The 19,674-nt window shown below is 42.1% G+C and overlaps 1 protein-coding gene across 2 annotated transcripts in view; it reads right to left on the bottom strand.

The window, feature by feature from the left end:
- The window catches only part of EFNA5 (ephrin A5), a 296,211-nt gene that overhangs the window by 38,079 nt on the left and 238,458 nt on the right, over nucleotides 1–19,674 (bottom strand). For both annotated transcript variants that reach the window (XM_055430094.2, XM_055430095.2), the window contains exon 2: nucleotides 13,641–13,933. In XM_055430094.2, the coding sequence (XP_055286069.1) occupies nucleotides 13,641–13,933 (293 nt within the window). The remainder of the gene's footprint in view (nucleotides 1–13,640; nucleotides 13,934–19,674) is intronic.

Raw genomic sequence — 19,674 nt, 5'->3', positions numbered from 1 at the left:
CTCCTGTCCTGATTTCCTTATCAGGAGCCAGAGGCAGGTCAGAGAGGAAATCCCATAGGCTGTGAGAGGCTTGTTCTTCGGAGGTCTGTGGGCTGCCTCCCCGGCTCTGATGACCACCGCTGAGAATCAGAGCCGGGGCACCTTCTGTGTAAAGTCTGGGGGCAGCCCATGCCTGCTGCAATTCCCGAACCTCCTGCTAAAGACTGCAAGTCCTCCAAGTGGCCCTTCTTCTCATAGAATCTCTACTCCTTTTTCTTGAATTTGCAAATATGTGTAATAACCAAGTCTGTGAAACGCTAGTGCATTTTAAATAACAACGATAGCAGCAGACACAACTCACAAAATGGAAACAGTCATTGCAGCTGCTGTGCAGCTTAAGGACGAGGGAAGGCAACAGGCGGTCCCCCCACGACCTGCTGACAAACTGCCCTGTTGAGGCAGTCGCTCATGACGCTCTGTATCACGTCCACCAGTGCTGACACTGCGCTATTGATTCTGTTAATCAAATTTCCTTCTCTGAAAAAACGACTCAGGGTACCAAAGAGACATAGGCTTTCAACAGTCTTACAAACCATTGAGTGTCTTCATTCCAGTGGAGGGAGGGAGATTGAGTGGCATTTTATTACGTTGTCATATTCAGTAATGCTCTACCTTGTTTTCAGTTCAGTTCAGTCGCTCAGTCGTGTCCAACTCTCTGCGACCCCATGAATCACAGCACTCCAGGCCTCCCTGTCCATCACCAACTCCCGGAGTTCACTCAAACTCATGTCCACAGAGTCGGTGATGCCATCCAGCCATCTCATTCTCGGTCGTCCCCTTCTCCTCCCACCCCCAACCTTTCCCAGCATCAGAGTCTTTTCCAGTGAGCCAACTCGTCGCATGAGGTGGCCAAAGTATTGGAGTTTCAGCTTTAGCATCAGTCCTTCCAATGAACACCCAGGATCGATCTCCCTTAGAATGGACTGGTTGGATCTCCTTGCAGTACAAGGGACTCTCAAGCGTCTTCTGCAACACCACAGTTCAAAAGCATCAATTCTTCTGCGATCAGCTTTCTTCACAGTCCAACTCTCACATCCATACATGACCACAGGAAAAACCATAGCCTTGACTAGACAGACCTTTGTTGGCAAAGTAATGTCTCTGCTTTTTAATATACTATCAAGGTTGGTCATAACTATCCTTCCAAGGAGTAAGCGTCTTTTAATTTCCTGGCTGCAATCAGCATCTGCAGTGATTTTGGAGCCCCCAAAAATAAAGTCTGACACTGTTTCCACTGTTTTTCCATCTATTTCCCATGAAGTGATGGGACCTAAATCAAATACCTTATGATTATACAGTGGAAGTGAGAAATAGATTTAAGGGACTACATCTGATAGATAGAGTGCCTGATGAACTCTGGACGGAGGTTCCTGACATTGTACAGGAGACAGGGACCAAGACCATCCCCATGGAAAAGAAATGCAAAAAAGCAAAATGGCTGTCTGAGGAGGCCTTACAAATAGCTGTGAAAAGAAGAGAAGTGAAAAGCAAAGGAGAAAAGGAAAGATATAAGCATCTGAATGCAGAGTTCCAAAGAATAGCAAGGAGAGATAAGAAAGCCTTCCTCAGCGATCAATACCTTGTTTTACAAACCCGTAAACCTCCTAGTACGTGACTCAGGGATCACACCCCTCTCTGTGCATGACATTAGCCATTTTTAGAGCTGAGTCTGCCTCGAGTTCCAGGGTGCAGATGGCATGTACATGATGACTTGCCAAGGGTGCTTCAAACCTGCCTCCGTTTCGCTTCTCTGAAAGCATTTCTCATGACGTAAGTGAGTAACAAGCTTAGGCGTGGAGTCAAACTGCATGGGTTTGAATCCTGACTTCACTGCTGACTACATGACCTCAGGCAAGTAACCAGCCTCCATCTCCTCATCTGTCAAATGGGGATAATAATAGTACCTACTGTATAGATGAGAATTCAATGAGCTAAGATAAGTGTAGCGTCTGATACTCTGCCAGGCATATAACAAACTTGCAATAAATGCTAAATCACTATCACCATGATTATCACAAGTGTTAGGGGAGCAGTTATCAGTCAAGTATTTAGCAAAGGCTGCTATTTTATGCCCCTACCCGCCCCCCATGCAGGTGGGCCACTAAATTTGGATAGTATCTCAGCCCTGAGACCTGAATTCCATCTGGCCTGTCAAATCAGCACTTCACATGCATCTTTCTCTTGACACAATCTTCTCTTTTTTTAATGAAAAATAAAATAAAATCTCTAAACTTTATTTAAATCATTACAATATTCATTACATGGTCTCAAAATTGACTAAACTACTCCCGGTGTATACAGCAAGACCTTTAAGCAATCTAAAGTTTTAAAAAAAAATCACTTAGTTATATGTTTGTCCTCTATTTTATACTCCTTGTTTAATTTGTTCCTTAAATATAAGTCTATGTAGATAAGCTGTGTCTGACTCTTGTGACCCCATGGACTGTAGCCTGCCAGGCTCCTCTGTCCATGGGATTCTCCAGGCAAGAACACTGGAGTGGGTTGCCATTTCCTTCTCCAGGGGGTCTTCTTAACCTGGGGAACGAACCTGGGTCTCCTGTATTGCAGGGTGATTCTTTACCAATGGAGCTACAAGGGAAGCCCTTAAATAAGGCCTACTATAAAGCAAGACGGCCTGAATTGAAGATTGAGGACTCACTGAAACAGATCAGCAAGGCATACAGGGAAACGTCATCAACTCGGATCTTAGAGCCTGTGATCATGTATTTAGGGAGAAAACTGACTGAAAAAAATGTGTTAAAAAAAGTGTGGGGAAAAAAAGGAATTTCCCTTAGAAAGCAGATATTGGAGCTACTGTAATCTGGGCAGATTTAAACTAAAAACATTACATGTATTCTTTCTTAATGACTCAGAAATACTGTTTTTAAAGATCTGGGTGTAAAAGGGAGTGCTAACTATAAACTAAAACTTACCTAACCTTAATGTAGATAAAAACAAGTTGGAAATATGGCAGATCTCTGAAAATAGTACAATGAAAAGATAATGAAATTCCAATTCCTAACAATAATAGACTGGCTGGCTATTCTCCAATTCATGACATTTTACTTTGGGGGCTCCAAATGAATTAATATTTTGTAAAGCTTTACATTTTAAAACTAAACCTGGATACAGCCCATATACTAAAGTTCTGTTCCTAACGCAGACTTTCGACAACCTGCCTAAAAATATCTGATGGAAAAGAAGCCTGTTGCCAAAGTCCACATATCTCCCCCATTAAACAGAGGTAAGCCATATCCTCAGAAACCATATTTCAAGCCCACAGGATACTCATGAACTAAAATAATGAATGATAATGCCTCGTTCTCTGCATTAATATTAAAGAAAAGAGAAAATAGAAAACTTTATAGCCACCATCAGCTCTCTGGACCATAAATCTCAAGTTTTGAGAATTGCTTCCCAAAAGGGTAGAGAGCAGGGGATGAGTTGTGAGAGAGCTTTGGAGCCTAGAGATATTTTTCAGCAAGCCAGCAAAGCACTGACACAAATTTCTACATATCTCTGGCTGTGAAAAGTCTCATTTGTGGTGATTTATATTTCCTCATAAAGAACTCTGTAGATAATATAAGCCTGCTGTGAGGCTGTCTGACAACTTTCAAACCAAAGAGTTACACGACCATTCTGTTAAAATAGAGCACAGATAGATGAGTGGGAAAATCTGTAGAAATAGTATTTCTTCTGAACGGAAGGCCAGAATACTGTTCTTCCAGCACGCCCCATGTTGAGAGTCACCTTTCACCCTCTGCATGTCTCATGGAGAACATTTTGGTCGTCTATAGGAGGAAATGCTTTTTTTTTTTTCCTGAAGATTGACTATCCATTTGGTGGGTGCATGCTTGTGTAATTTACAACAAATGACACTTAGACACCAGCACTCTGGAGTTCAGCCGCCTTAATAAGTTACTAAGGGAAACACAGAGAATAGCATGCTGACAACCCAAAGTCAATGGGGTATAAACACTGTTATTCCAAGTGTCACCGGCGTGTTATTTCCATTTCTCCCGGCGTCTGCTCTGTGCAACACTGCACACACACATGATACAGCAGCTCATTAAACTGTTTCCAGTTAACTCGGAAACCAAATTAGTGCATTACATGTTTATAAGGCTGAGAATTAGCGCTTCCCTGTGAAATTACACAATTAATCAGGTGCGTTATTTCTCGGAGAGGCGGCCACTTCTGACATTTAGGGATTAGAAAGAATAATCCTTTCATACATTTCCACATCAGCATTTAGTCTCAGTGGGGTAAAAGGAAGCAAAAGGTGACATAATTCCTTCCTCCCCTTTAGGAAGTTAGAACGCGATATGTACCCCCCACCCCGCCCCATCTCATAATGTAGCATTTCAAGTTCTTAAAAGGAACACAAATTATTTTGTTTTTGAGCTTCTTATCTGAGTGTCACAGTCTTTGAAAAATTCAAGCAATGAGAAGAATTCTTATGAGTCTCCTGCTTCTTATGGCTGATCCCGTGAATTGCCATCAAGCCCCAATTATCCAAGAGCTTTTAAGGCTCCCTCTGCGAACTTTAAGAACGGTCCCAAAGTCAAAATCTATTAAGCAGTGATGTCTGCCCCAGTTTCCTTTTTCACCAACCCAGCACCAATTTCTCTGATTCTCTTTAACAGGACTTCATCCTTCTGTCATTTAATAAGGCATACATTTCTTTTTTAAATTCTCCCGACTTAATCAAATGACACTGCCAAGAATTTTAAAAATAATAAAGTGCTGTTAAATATCCTTTATTGCTATTAATTGCCTCCTGTACCCTGGGTTTCACTCAGACCAGGTGAAACAAGCCAGGCGAAGGCTCCACGCTCCATCCATCCATGAGCGGACACCTAGCATTCTTGCTTGTTCAGAAGGTTAACCTGGCAACAAACTACCATTTTCATAAGAGAAACTTATAATTAAATCAGAAGAATATCTGGAAGTCCCTAAATATCCTCTTTTAGGTTCTTTATTTAACCTTCATTTAAGAGCCCTTGAAAGCCATTCAAGCTTTCCTAAAAGATGGCTAGGGACAACTTGAAACAGATACAATTCTCTAAACTCATTCCTTAAATAAAAAGGTGCATTCTTGCAGGTTCACTGAAGACCTCTGGAAGTATACGAAGGGAATATAATGACTGTCTTCAGACAGAAATCTGATTTAATCCCAGACAAACTTCTAGTGTCTAAGTGGGGGGAGACTGTTTCATTTGTACATTTAAAATTTTAACCTAAGAAAAGCCCTAAATTTTAGCAACTAAGACATACTCTGTACCTATACCTGAGCAATCACTATCTGATGTCTGCACCATGTTCACTATCTTCCACTTTAGAAAATATTAAAATCTGTCTATCTCCCAACACTACCCTTAACTTCCTTCCCTGTTAAAATAAATATGCCTCATGAACACCATGATCCGAGTCTACAAAATTAAAAAAAAAAAAGTTCAGGAGATGAATTAGTATTTGACCACAGTCCTGGAAATTTCTGTTATAAGCCCCTTGAATCTCAACTGAAGTATGTGCTAGAACCTTTAATGCTAAAATAAGACCAGTAATCAAGAACATTTTTCAATAATAAAAGCAAAAGTGCACAGACACACACTGACACTGGAGCAGTACTGAGTTGTTCATTTTAAGAAAGTACATGGTACTTACAGGTCAGCCCCCATGCAAGAGCAAGAGGCTACAGAAGATGAAAAAGATTACCTTCTGCTTTGATACATGTGCCATTTTGACACTCTTCTGTTTCAATAAGAACAACTCCAAAAAAAGGCAGATTCATGTGAACTGTCAAGACCAAAATAATTCTTAACGTAGATTACTAAAGTAAGCTGCTGAAAACCCAGACCTCTAAACAGGGAGGAAGACTTCCTTAGGCATATGAAATCCTGGCGGAGTATTCCTTCACAGTATAGTGCATGGACTTAAAATGTGAATTTTTACAGGGTATTTGTGAGGTTTTCTTTTATTAAATTAAAATGTCAAACAGGGCTATTCAGCTTGCTGTAACTTTTCAAAGGGTGCAAAGTTTGTTGGACATTAGTTAAAGTCATCCTTTTGGTGGTCAACTAGTCTTTAAAAAGATTTGTTTTAATCGAACCTTGGAAGTAAGATTGACTCCGATAATAAACTATTATTATATACCCATTTTACAGATGAGGAAAGTGAGGCTTGGTGAGGTTAAGGTACCCAAAGTTACATAGCAATTAAGAATACAGAAGAGGGATTTGAGCCCAAGGGTACATTCATCAGAGTCTATGCCATTTCTTTTCTTTAAGCCATGATCCAACCTTTCCTTTGATGTAATATATCCCGCCCCCCACCCCCCCGCTTTGATATAATCCCCAGCATATGAACAAAACAACTTACTAAGAAACTAGGGAACTGCTGCAGTGGTGTAGCAAAACCTAGTGCTTCTAATTTATCTCCTTTTCTCAAACAATAGCATCTAAGACAAAATTTAATTGCTTTTTTGTTCTATTTGGTTTACCATTGCAGTATTTATTCATGAAACAATAATCAACACTTCCATGTGCTGCTTTCTACTATTTTTGACTTAAAATATACAGGTTTAAATCAATATTATGGTTCAACAGATTTTCCACATTATGGAGAGGCTTGCCTGATTTTAGAAACACTTGTGGAAGAAACTGCACTCTAAGTTCCAAACAGCTCACCTGTAAATAAGCTTTTGGAACATTTCCAGTTGGCAAGTAAAGCACTTTCTCTATGTTAATATTCTCTGGATTGACTGAATATTGCTACACCTCGTAAAGGACAGTCTGTAACTATCTTGTACAATCAAATGATTTCTGAAACTGATCTTGATCATCTCAAAAAGATATCTCTTCAGAATTTAGGTTTCTTCTTTTTTTGGTCAGTTTAAAAAAAACTGTATAGTACATATTAAAATTACTTTACAGCTTAAGACTATAAACTTTTAATTAAAGAACATAAAGCAGAGAACTAGCAACCACATGCATTCAAGTATGGATTTTAGAATGATGCTTATGATAACATAAACGGTCCTCATGATTTTCTTTCTAATTAAATATATACACCAAAAAGACCAGAGCAGACAGCGTCAGCTCCATGAAAGTTCTTTTCATTGATGAGATTTTCCAGCTCCATACTTCTATTACAGTATCAGTTATAAAGGAGTAAAACTAAAGCATCATGTGTGTTCAAGTTTACTTGCCAATAAGCTTAGGAAGAGTGTTGCCTAATAATGTCTCAGAAACTTCTGGTTTCCATCTGAGTGCTTTGACTATTTACTGTCTTTCCTGCATGTATCTTCCTTTGAAGGAGATCAGCTATACCTTAGATACGGCAAATGCTAGAATTCTCTGCCTTTTTAGTATCATTTTTAAAAAGTGGTATCTATTTTCCTTATTGCAGGTCTCTCATTGACTTCCCTCGTAGCTCAGTTGGTAAAGAATCCGCCTGCAATGCAGGAGACCCGGGTTTGATTCCTGGGCTGGGAAGATCCCCTGGAGGAGGAGATGGCAGCCCACGCCAGTATTCTTGCCTGGAGAATCCCATGGACAGAAGAGGCTGGTGGGCTGCAGTCCATGGGGTCACAAAGAGTCAGACACGACTGAGCAACTGAACCACCAGGTCTCTCATTAAAAATCACTCACTTCCTGAATCAAGTGTGCAATCACGATTCAGTCTGGATGCTGAACGCTGAGTGGATTTAAGAAGAATTTCTTTGAAAGTACAACTTCTCTGGCTTCTGGAGTTATTGTATTAAAAAGGTCAACCACTTGGGAAGATACAGTTGAAATATCATTTGGAGATGGAAGAGTATGCTTTGGAGAGCTGAAAACACAGAAATGTGTTCAAAATGTATCTTGTATTTTCCAATTTGGGGTTCCAGTAGAATTTATAAAGGAAGATTCTCTAAACACTAGTGCTAATCATTTCTAATCCTTTAAAAATACAAAATAAAGTACATTTTTCTCCTTAAGACCTTAAACATTTAAGACCTAGGGCTTTCTCTCTTCACTTCCTTTCAGTTGTTTATTCACTTAATTTCTTCTCAGATCAGCTACTTCTCTTTAGTCTGAACTTTTTTCCGGTGATGGAACTTTTCTGTGCCTCAGTTTCCTCAAGGGTAAAATGGCAAATAAGAGCAGGACCTCACAGTGCTGTTCTGAGAACTTCAGTGTCTGCAACCGAGCCTGGAACATGCAGTGCTATGTGAACACTAGTGAGCCTCGTTTACTGATCACCTACTGCAGACCAAACCATGAGACAGACGACACAGCAGAAACAGCCACCAACAAACAACCGTAAATACACACTGTGCCAAGTGCCTGGGGGAACATAAAGCAGAGTGAGAGTGGACAGAATGACACAGATGTCATCTTCGCACAGAGAAGTGAGAACAGCCTCTCGGACGCCTCTTCTGACCCAACCTGAAGCAAGGGAGGCGCTTCCCTGCGGCGCAGAGCTTAAGCATCCGCCCGCCAGTGCAGGAGACCCGGCTTCCATCCCTGGGCCGGGAAGATCCCCTGGAGGAGGGAATGCAACCCTCTCCAGTCCTCTTGCCTGGGAAATCCCATGGACGGAGGAGCCTGGTGAGTTACGGTCCATGCAGTCACAAAAGAGTTGGACACGACTGCCCGACTGAACAAAAACAACAAAGTAAGTGCGAGCAAGGGAGGTGGCTGCCTGAGCGAACGAGCGCCTCAGACCAGAGAGGAGGGAGGCCAAGACCCTGAGGCCAGGGCCGCTGGACAGGGACGAGGAGGACAGACAACAGGCAGACGCCGTGGCGTGGAGAGGACTCGCCTCGGAGGACCTCGTTGGCTAGGTTTGGATTTGGGATTTTTGTCGTGGTCAGACAGGAAGTCACTGGAGTGCTTTAACAGTGCAGTGATGCGGGGGTGGGGGGTGGGGGGTGGGGGGTGTGTGTGTGTACCAGTGCAGTGATGTGGCGGGGGTGTGTGCGTGTGTGGTGTAAACAGAAAGGAGCCTGCTGCACTAGTCAAGACCACACACCACAGCAGCTTGGATCGGGTGGCTGAGTTTTCACTGGCATTTACTGAATACCAACTAAGTAAGGCTTTGTGCTAGGCCATTTTACCAATGTTGAGTCCACCCTAGTGCACGGACCCTATGATATATTAACACCCCAAGGAAGTTTTCATCAAGCCTCCTGATGAAAGTGAAAGAGGAGACTCTTAAAACTCAACATTCAGAAAACTACGATCATGGCATCTGGTACCATCACTTCACGGCAAATAGATGGGTAAACAGTGGAAACAGTGCTGACTTTATTTTGGGAGGCTCCAAAATCACTTCAGATGCTGACTGCAGCCATGAAATTAAAAAATGCTTGCTCCTTGGAAGAAAAGTTATGACCAACCTAGACAGCGTATTAAAAAGCAGAGACATTACTTTGCCAACAAAGGTCCATCTAGTCAAAGCTATGGTTTTTTCCAGTGGTCATGTATGGACATGAGAGTTGGACTGTGAAGAAAACTGAGTGCCAAAGAATTGATGCTTTTGAACTGTGGTGTTGGGGAAGACTCTTGAGAGTCCCTTGGACTGCAAGGAGACCAGTCCTGAGTATTCATTGGAAGGACTGATGCTGAAGCTGAAACTTGAATACTTTGGCCACCTGATGCAAAGAACTGACTCACTGGAAAAGACCCTGATGCTGGGAAAGATTGAAGGCGGGAGGAGAAGGGGACGACAGAGGATGAGATGGTTGGATGGCATCACCAACTCAATGGACATGAGTTTGAGTAAACTCTGGGGGTTGGTGATGGACAGGGAGGCCTGGCATGCTGCAGTCAATGGGATCATAAAGAGTTGGACACGACAGAGCAGTTGAACTGAAGGAAGTTTAAATCATGTATTATCACAGCCTCATTATTTTACAGATGTGGAATTAAAAATCCAACAAGATTAGATGATTTACCCAAGATCATATACCTAGTTAGGTCAAGACAAGGATTCAGTACTCAGTTTTCCTCACTTTATCAAAGAGGACATTCAAAATCAGCAGTTCTACCAACTTATGAAAATAACCTACAGCGCCCTTATTTATTTCCCTTTGCCTGGTCTGATTTAAAAATAACCACACAAAACTTCTTTCAAACATGTCCTCATGGTTAATGCTTATGAGAATCATTTCTAAAGGGAATGTTTTTGAAGTTTCTAAAATAACTCTTTGCCTTAGGAAGTCTATCTAAAAGACTATTGCCATCATCCATTGACAGGCAGTTCTGCAAATCTATAGATAAACTGATAGAAGGAACACTGACCTTCTCTATTTTAGTATGCCAAACTCTTACCAAAATCCCTCCTGTAGACTGAAAACAGTATTTGTCCAATTGAGAAGACAGGCTTGGTCTACCTGACCAATTATCAGCGGCTCCAACAACTTAGACTGCCCCTTCTCATGGAAAGGAAGACGTGGTACAGTTGTTCTTGGGACAAATAAAGGATCTAGACCCATGAAGGGTAGTTTTATTTTTAACATAAACAGGAAACTTTGTGAGATATTTCCAACTACAGTATTTTCTTAATTTTGTGTGACGTAGAGAAATTAAGAAGGAAATAAAACAGAACTTGATAAGAACGGTCTGATTTGTGTCCGAATCGAAGTCGTGTGGTGGATTTCCTGTTATGAAATATTCCTCTCCCCCGCCCCCGCCCCAGTCCAAACTTGACCTGAATCTCGAGCCTCTGCAGTTAGCACTGAGCTTGAACCTTCCTCCAGCACCCTGCAGCAGGACTGCCAAAACACTGTATAGCTTGCATTTTTTCTTTTGGAAAACTTGGAAGGGATTTTAAGGCCTTGAGGAGCTGAAATATGCCCCCGGCCTAGTAAGGGCATTTTATAAAAATGACAAGTGGGCAGACTAGCTCCTGAGATCAGCAGTTAGAGCCCCTTGTAAGGTAATAAGTGTGAAAAGAGCCGTTTCCCAATCATCGTGTTCATTCCACGTGTATTAGGAGAAAGGAAAATTCAACTGAGGGCCAATCTCCCCTAAGAATCCTTTGGTTTAATTACAACCACAGTATATGAAACATTTGCAAGACATCCACTCTCAGCAGTGAAAGGAAGAGAGGAAGGCTTTTCCTACTAAAAAGACAGGGAAGGAAGCACTTCTGGTTCTAAAACCTGGTTGAAAATTCAGTTTAACCGACAACCGGGACACTGCACCTCTCGTAAATGAACATCTTTTTTGCTGCTAATTTTGTGCTATTTTACCTTTCATTTTAAAAGAAGTAATTCAGGTTAAACTCAGCCAAACAGCAAAAAAGCTCTTGATATTTTGAAGCATTTTGAACAATTACTTTGACAGGAGCCCTTGACAGTTAAATGACTCCGTTAAATGAATGTTATAGAAGACACATAATGATTTTTAGTGAAATATTGAATTTAACCACAAATGAGGAAAAACCAGTCATAAGCACCATGGGTGTATTTGAATAATAACATCTTGCTTATGAACCTCAGTGGATTCTGTAATTTCTAATAATCATGCAATCAACCATTTAGCTGTTGAGTATGTCTCCCATCTTAGTGTTCTCTATTCATTTGTGCTTTTTGCTTTTGCAGTTGTTGGCTAATCTAAGAAACGGTATGAAAATTCTGAAACTGGCAATAGCTCCCTTTGGCATCAGCATGATACTTTAGAGCTGGGCGATTAATGAGTTGCTGTCCCACAACTGAAGTCTTCCTTTTTCTCGTTTACTGAATGAGATTCTTTCACAAAGTGAAAAATCAGCGAGAGGCAAGAGCCCGCAGCCTGAGAGCGTGCGGATTCGCTGTATGGTAGTGCTTCCTCCATCTGTGGGACTCAATATTCCTTTTCTTATTTTATGGATTGAATGTGAGATAACGATCAAGACTTTCACATGTTTTCTCATGACTAACGATTGAAGTATGCACCGAAATAATAAAACTGGTACTGTGCAGTTTCCTCTTTAAATTCAACTCCAATGTCAGGGAGAGTGCCCTTGTGATGGGGAAATCCGGCTTATTAGAAAACTCTGTTTTCTGGAGAAGAAGAGGAGCTAGCAATCCGTGTAGACTTAAAACGTGTGGATGAGGCGCTGGTTGCGGGGGAGGACACTGGGGTTGCAGCAGTGAGTCAGAAAGCCAGGAACATTTTGTTCTTTATGTCGTCTGCAGTGACAAGCAGCTCAGCACGCGGGGAGGCCCTGCCTGGCTCAGCACTTCCTGATCATTCCAAGCAGGTGAGGTCCCGTGGAGGTTCCCACGGCTCCCTGCACTCATCGGCCTTCAGCACTTGTCCATTTCCGCCTTCACTGCCGGCTTACACGTCTGCTTCCCACGAGACGGTCGCTCTTTGAGGACAGAGAGTGTATTTTCATTTTGCAACCCCCCCCACCAAATTTCTGAGCCATGATAAAGCTGGTCAGCACACGTCCTTTAGACCAAAGGACTAAACATTTATTATTTTTAGCCGACAAAACACTTGGCAGAGCCCAGACAGCTTAAATATCTGATCTGCCTGCAATGCCGGAGACCTGGGTTCAATCCCTGTGTTGGAAAGACCCCCTGGAGAAGGGAATAGCTACCCACTCCAGTATTCTGGCCTGGAGAATTCCATGGACTGTATAGTCCCTGGGGTCCCAAAGTGTTGGACACGACTGAGCGACTTGCACTAAATATCTGATCCTAGACAAAGGCAAGTCCAGGCACACAGCAAGATGTCTGACTTAGGTATTCCTACAACCCTGCTAACTCAAGTATGGTCCACAGTCCAGAGCAGTATCACCAGAAGCTTTCCAAACACCATATCACGGGGCCCGCCAAAGACCCCCTGAATCAGAATCTGCCTGATAGCAAGATTTCGAGGTGACCTGTGCACAGTGAAGCTTGAGAAGCGCTAACATGACCAGTATGTGTGGGATGGCGGACAATACAAGGCCATGGCCATGTGATTAATAGAGAGGTCTGCAGGGAAAGTTTTCGAGCTCTCTCAGGACAGTCTCTTAACACTCACAGGTGGGAAACTCACTTACACCAGCTCCCTGGGAACCCTTTCTAGATACTTCTTCACACTCTTTCCTGTTTAAAGACACAGCTGCTCTTAATAATTGTCTTTTCTCCTTGGTGCAAAGAGAGTATTTATCGTCAGTGAGCCGACATGTGCAAGAGCTTTGGTTTCCTCCCTGAACATGTGGATGATTGAAAGGATATTGCTGACACCTGAATAAGAAATCCGATGACTTCAAGCTATGTAAATTTAATTATTTCCTTTAATTTTTCTTTCAGGAATCTCTTTTTCTTTTCCTGAGCTTTGGGGAAGTCCTAGCAATTTTCATTTAAAAGAAACACAAGTCAGCAGTGGTTCGCTGAACAGGCTGACACACAGTTTCATACAGGGAGAGGCGCTGTGTCTTTAATCTAATTTGTGTTCCCAATTTCCAGCTAATGTATCAAGGGATTCTGGTGTATGAATTTACAAGGAGACATCTGTAAGGCAGAGTCCAGCTCTCTGCAATTCTCTGAAACATGGCTAAAAAAAAAAAAAAAATCAGTCTGGCTTCTTGTAGCTGCCCCCTAACACACACACAAAAAATCGCTGTGTACTCACAGATGTAGAAGTATTCCCGGCCTGGTCTGAATTCGAATCCTAGAGAAAAGGGTGTGAAGAGCTGGAACTTTTCAGAGAACTTGAGTGGTCCATTTGGAGAGTGAGGCCGGTTACACTCCCATCTCTTGAACCCTTTGGAGGTGTGGTCGCAGGCACTGTAGCCATCAAAGTTCACCATGTAGAGGATGTAACGCTCCGTCTTATCTTCTGGGACAGAGTCCTCGTAGTGAGGACAGAAGACATCCAGGTAGTCGTTAATGCAGACGTCAATGTGGTAGTCACCCCTCTGGAACCTGTGGGAAGAAGAAAGCAATGCGGTTATTCGGGGAGGAAAGGCTTCCTGCCTGGAATCTGCGGTGGAAGGCTTTAATCATGCTCAGGCTGAAAAGATTTATTATAGCAAGTGTTTATTTGGGGTCGTATGATTTGAGGAAGATTTGATGCTTGTGAACTGTGGTGCTGGAGAAGACTCTTGAGAGTCCCTTGGACTGCAAGGAGATCCAGCCAGTCCATCCTAAAGGAGATCAGTCCTGAATATTCATTGGAAGGACTGATGCTGAAGCTGGTCACCTGATGGGAAGAATTGACTCACTGGAAAAGACTCTGATGCTGGGAAAGACTGAAGGCAGGAGGAGAAGGGGACGACAGAGAGTGAGATGGCTGGATGGCATCACCGACTCAATGGACATGAGTTTGAGTGAACTCCGGGAGTTGGTGATGGACAGGGAGGCCTGGCGTGCTGTGATTCATGGGGTGGCAGAGAGTCGGACACGACTGAGCGACTGAACTGAATTGAACTGATGATTTGAGGCATGGTTTGACATGTTGCTGTTCCAAATCTTAAGTAACAGCAAGCCATTCTCCCGAGGAGTTGCACCGTATTTGCTCCAAATACCTTGCCAGTGGGGCACCTCGCTTTCACTTTACGTATTAGAGGTACTGATGGACTGCTCTCCTTCACTGTTTAAATCGTGTGTATATATATATAGAAGCAAACTTTTCATATTTCTAAAGCAGTGTTTTTGAAAAATTTAAAGAATAAATGGTATTTGTTATAATTGAGAGCCTCCTTCATTTCCTATGCAAAATGTGGAAAATGAGAGGGATAAAACTGAGGGAACTAGAATCATAAAGTTTAAAAGCTGAAGATTAAATTCCTAAAACACGTCCACTTCAGAGGCAAATTAAGCCCAAAGGCATAACGATGAAGCAATGAGCCACTGAACTGGACCCAGAATGGAGACTCTGGATCCGAGTTAGGTGTCTCTCTTAGAAAATCTGCTTTGTCACAAGCTTGTTTCAGCCACTCTGTTTTGATGCCCTGCCCCTTTCCCTGTTAAATTAAAGCCATCTAAGTCAAATGACTTTTCCCCTTATTTCTTTCAGTTTCATAGGCTGTGTTCTAAAAGGCTGGACCGAGAAGCAGGGAAAGCAACAAGTCAAATGCAAAGAGCAAACCCACGGCCACCCCATCCTGGAAGAGTTAAACGGTATGCACACATACGCACACATCACTGCACACAGCACTGTGTCTGCTTCAATTCTTATCCTAGAAAAGTTTTGCTTATTTGTTTTAACTAATGTGCCTTTCCCCATCAACTGAACAGTTTTTCCCAGGACCCAGTGGTGTGTGAAACAGGAATTGTTATGTACACAAGTTTCTAAAATCAGGGTGGAAAAGGCCACAAAACCCCTCTGTTTCTAGCTGGTGAGGAAATTCTTCTCTGAGCCCCTAGGAGGGTCATGATAAAACTACATTACTGCTGAAATACAGTGCCCATAAAGTCATAGAATCTTCACGTCAGTCTCAGGGAGAGCGCTTCCCAGTGACGGTGAGCTAGTCTCTTCCATTTTCGCTAGATGTTAGCAAGTTTCTCCTTATATTGAGCATAAATCTACCTCTGTGTGATTTCCATCCAGTGATCCTACTTCTGCTGCCTGAGATTGCAAAGAGCAAATCTAATTCCTCTTTCACCAGGTAGTCCATAAACCATTCGGAGATGTCAGCTGTGGCTCTGTACCCTCCTTTCTCCAGACTTGAAAATCCTGATTCCTTTGTTTATTTCTGATAGAGTTTCCAGACTCATCATTCTAGCATTTTGACCCTCTTCACGTCTTTTAGTTTGTCAGTGTTCTCCTTGAAATGTAGCACCCAAACTTATCGAGGACCTCTGACAGGTTGTTGTGAATGCTGGTATCTTTGCTCTGGATGCTAAATATTCATCGACAAAGTCGAGATTCCCTTCTAAAACACACCGTGCTAGCAGCGGTAGAGCTACTTATTTTGACTGAGTAGAACAGGATTTAAGGACTTGATCCACTGCTGACTGAACAGGAGAATTGTAAGCCATCCTGAGCCTCAGTTTCCTCACGTGTTAAGTAGAATAATAATGAGAATCCTCCTTGCTGACCTCACACGCCTGCTTCAGACCTCGGATGAGGAAATGTATGAAAAGTACATGTGAATAAAAGGCATCATTACTATTAACAGGATAGATTAAAATGGGTAGATAGTAAAGTATTGCTTTTTAAACAGTGGCAGTTAGTGCATAAAGCAGAAATAAAAATAATCCCCAGGTTTCTCTTTTTAAAAATCCCGGAAGAAAGGATGTCATGTAAAGATCCTAAATTCTGTCCTCAAACATCAAATGGTCCTCAGAAACTCCACCTGCTTGATGCTTTTGAAAAGCAGCATTTGGATGATGCAAGAGAAATAAGGGAAGGTGGCCAGATCACTTTTCCATAAGGGGGTCTCAAGGTACATAACCATTTGTAAAAACTAAAAAAAAAAACCTCGGAAGTATTTATTTCTTTATATTTACAGTGATCACGAAGCCAGGTTTACTTTTTCTTCATTACCAGCAGACAACGATTTGTCAAGATGCAAGGAAAGCCTGTGCTGCTTTTAAAAGATTTTTGAACATCAAGGTAACATCACTGCCAAAGTACAAAGAAAAGACACTGCAACGTTCGGATAAAAGGGTGCTGTGCGTGAATCATGTGCACTCAGAGGAGGCTGACAGTTCTGGCTCAGAGCCAGACAAGAGCCGCAGCAGAAGGCAGGGCCCAGATGCACTTTATATTATTATATTATTATTATAGATTTTAAAGACATTCAAGGGGGAAGTTTTTCCGTTCCCTGAGACGTGTCACTCATCTTAGCTTCTACTAGCCCTCGACCAGGCTTAAAAGTGAAAAGGAAAAACACTGCCACCGCCCGCACCCATTCTGTGATCGCTTTATTCTACAAATTGTCAGGTTTTCTTGTGCCTCAAATTTAGCTACCCTTTTCTAACTTTTATCCTTGTTAATTCTGCTATAATTTTGATAAAAAAAAAAAAAACCATGAGGCTGAATACCCATGTTACACTGGGTTGACCAGTTATCTTTTTCTGGAGATAATTTACTTTGTGTGTGATTAAGTGAATCACTCTGGAGCCAATTTTATTTTTTCTTGCCTATTTATTCAAGATGTTTCTTTCACCCCACCTTTTTTTGGAAATTTAAGTATTTTAGTTTTATGGCTGCATAGCATATGGGATCTTAGTTCTCCCACAAGGAATTGAATCTGCACCCCATCGTTGGAAGTGCAGAGTCTTAACCACTGGACCATCAGGGAAGTCCCTGGAGCTGGTTTTTAAACATGAGATTATCTCAGCAATTAGTGAAGATATCCTTCTATGCATATGACAAAGAAATGATTATGATTTAGCAAAGAATCAACCGACACTTCTGTTTCACATGTTCAATTTGCATAAATTAGTTTACTAATGTAAATTTCAAAGACTGGGCACTGTGAACATAAAAATAATGACAAACTGGAACTCATAAAAGGCATCCGGATGATGCAGCTAAGCACAAAACAAAGAAAGGTTTAGAGCTAGTCTAATACTATCCTAAGTTATGCTCTTCAACTGCAAAGTGGCACTGAATCACTATTTTCTGGCCTTACTGTGAAGAAGCACACGTGTATGGCTAATATTATTGAGTGGTTATTATATTACATCCATTGTCTCAATTTAATTTCCATCACAATCGCCCAGAACAGACACAACCAGTGCACCGAGTCAGAGATGAGGAAACTGAGATGAAGTCAAGCCTCACGCCTAACATCACAGGGACAAAAAGGGTGGGGCAGAATTCAAACCCAAGCAGTCTGGCCTCAGAACTGAGGTTTGATTGCTAAAGCCAAGTTCCCGAGACTTCTCTGAATGTTGCCAGAGCAGTGAGTCTCGCTCTTCAGGGGTTTCAGTTCTCTCCTTCGTTCACTGATACAACAAATATTTGTCATGTCCAGAATCTGCTGTATTACGGCTTTACATATGTTGTCACATGAAACCCTTATTGGGTAGTCACGATTAGTTTCATTACACCGAGAAAACAACATTCAGAGAAGCTGTTATCCACTTTGTCATTCAGTCGTGTCCGACTCTTTCTGATCCCGTGGATCACAGCACGCCAGGCCTCCCTGTCCATCACCAAGTCCCATCAAGTCAGTGATGCCACCCAGCCATCTCATCCTCTGTCGTCCCCTTCTCCTCCTGCCCTCAATCTTTCCCAGCGTCAGGGTCTTTTCAGATGAGTCAGTTCTTTGCATCAGGTGGCCAAAATATTGGAGTTTCAGCTTCAACATCAGTCCTTCCAGTGAACACCCAGAACCTTTAGAATGGACTGGTTGGATCTCCTTGCAGTCCAAGGGACTCTCAAGAGTCTTCTCCAACATCACAGTTCAAAAGCGTCAGTTCTTCAGCTCTCATTCTTCTTTATTCAATTTTTCCCCAGCACAGGAAACAAGTAGCAGAGTTGGAATTTCACCCCTAGCCTGATGGGCTCTGAAGCAGGTAACTTCTGTCCTAACCACAATGGCCTGAAGTACTGGCTATAATTCCCCTCGTCCTGTTTACACTGATCTTCTAGGAGGGGCTGCTACAAGGGGCCAAGCCCTGCTCTCTTTCTCCCTAGGTTGATCCCAGACTCCTGCAGGGAAAGCTGAAGGGTACCTCAATGTCTGAATAAGTCCCAGATCACAAGATTAGCTCCTGACTCATGCGCATTCTCCCAGTCTTTTACAGGGATGAAGTGCTGTTAGGCTCCATAGCCATTCACATAAAGAGAACTTTGTTCCATCAGGAAACTCCTTCCAGGAGCTTTAGTTCATGTTAAATGAGGAGAGTCACCTCTCGGAAGAATGATTCCACATGCCAGTATTTACAAATTTCATGGGAAGTGTGCCACTGCTTGAACACATTTGTAAGTTTCCGGGCCATTTTCTTATAAATGTCTCCTCTTTAACTCCTAGTCTTTAATTCCATCCCTTGGACCTATGGTTCTCTACCTCTCTGAAACCATTGCATGTTATGAATTGTAAAGAATTCCTGGCTGCATACATTACAATACGATCCCTACTAAATTATCACAGTGGTTTACAATGCGAAAGCAGGCACGGTTGCCACCCTTAGAAAAGAGATTGTGTTTGGGTGAAATGATTACTGCTCTGGCTCTGATCTGATGACACAAGTCCCAGGTGCCGGGAGGCATCTCATGGGCGTAGAGTTATGGCCCCTGTTCTCCACTGGGTTGCATGGTTACCGAGGTCAGTGTTCCATGTAACACACAATAGCGTGTATGTTTTGTTAGGACAAGAACATACTGAATACATTTGTCAAAATTTGGCAGTAGACTGCTTAAGAATGTCGTATATATTGTGAAAGGATCATTTTAGTTAATGAAGAAGAATAAAATTCAGCGTGGCAACTAATTCTTTGTAATCAATTCACCTACTAAAACGAATTATGCAATTCATGATTGTTTTGATGACCTAGAGGCTGCCTGGAGGGTTGGATAAAAAAAAAAAAAATACAGTTTTGGGGCTACTGACAGCAAAAATAACAGCGAAGGGTGGGCTTTGAGCTACAAAGCCTCTATGCAGAGAAGTGCATTTGTCTTATTTTTCCTTCAGTGTTCACCTGATAGCATTTCACAGTTAAATACAGTTTTCGTGATACATTTAAACTACTGAAAATATCTATCTTGT

This window comes from Moschus berezovskii, chromosome 8, assembly GCF_049115385.1.
Source record: "Moschus berezovskii isolate FMDL1 chromosome 8, NW_MosBer_1.0, whole genome shotgun sequence".
Lineage (NCBI taxonomy): Eukaryota > Metazoa > Chordata > Mammalia > Artiodactyla > Moschidae > Moschus > Moschus berezovskii.
Note: the sequence above shows the minus strand (reverse complement) of the source record. Positions and strands in the feature narration are given on the sequence as shown.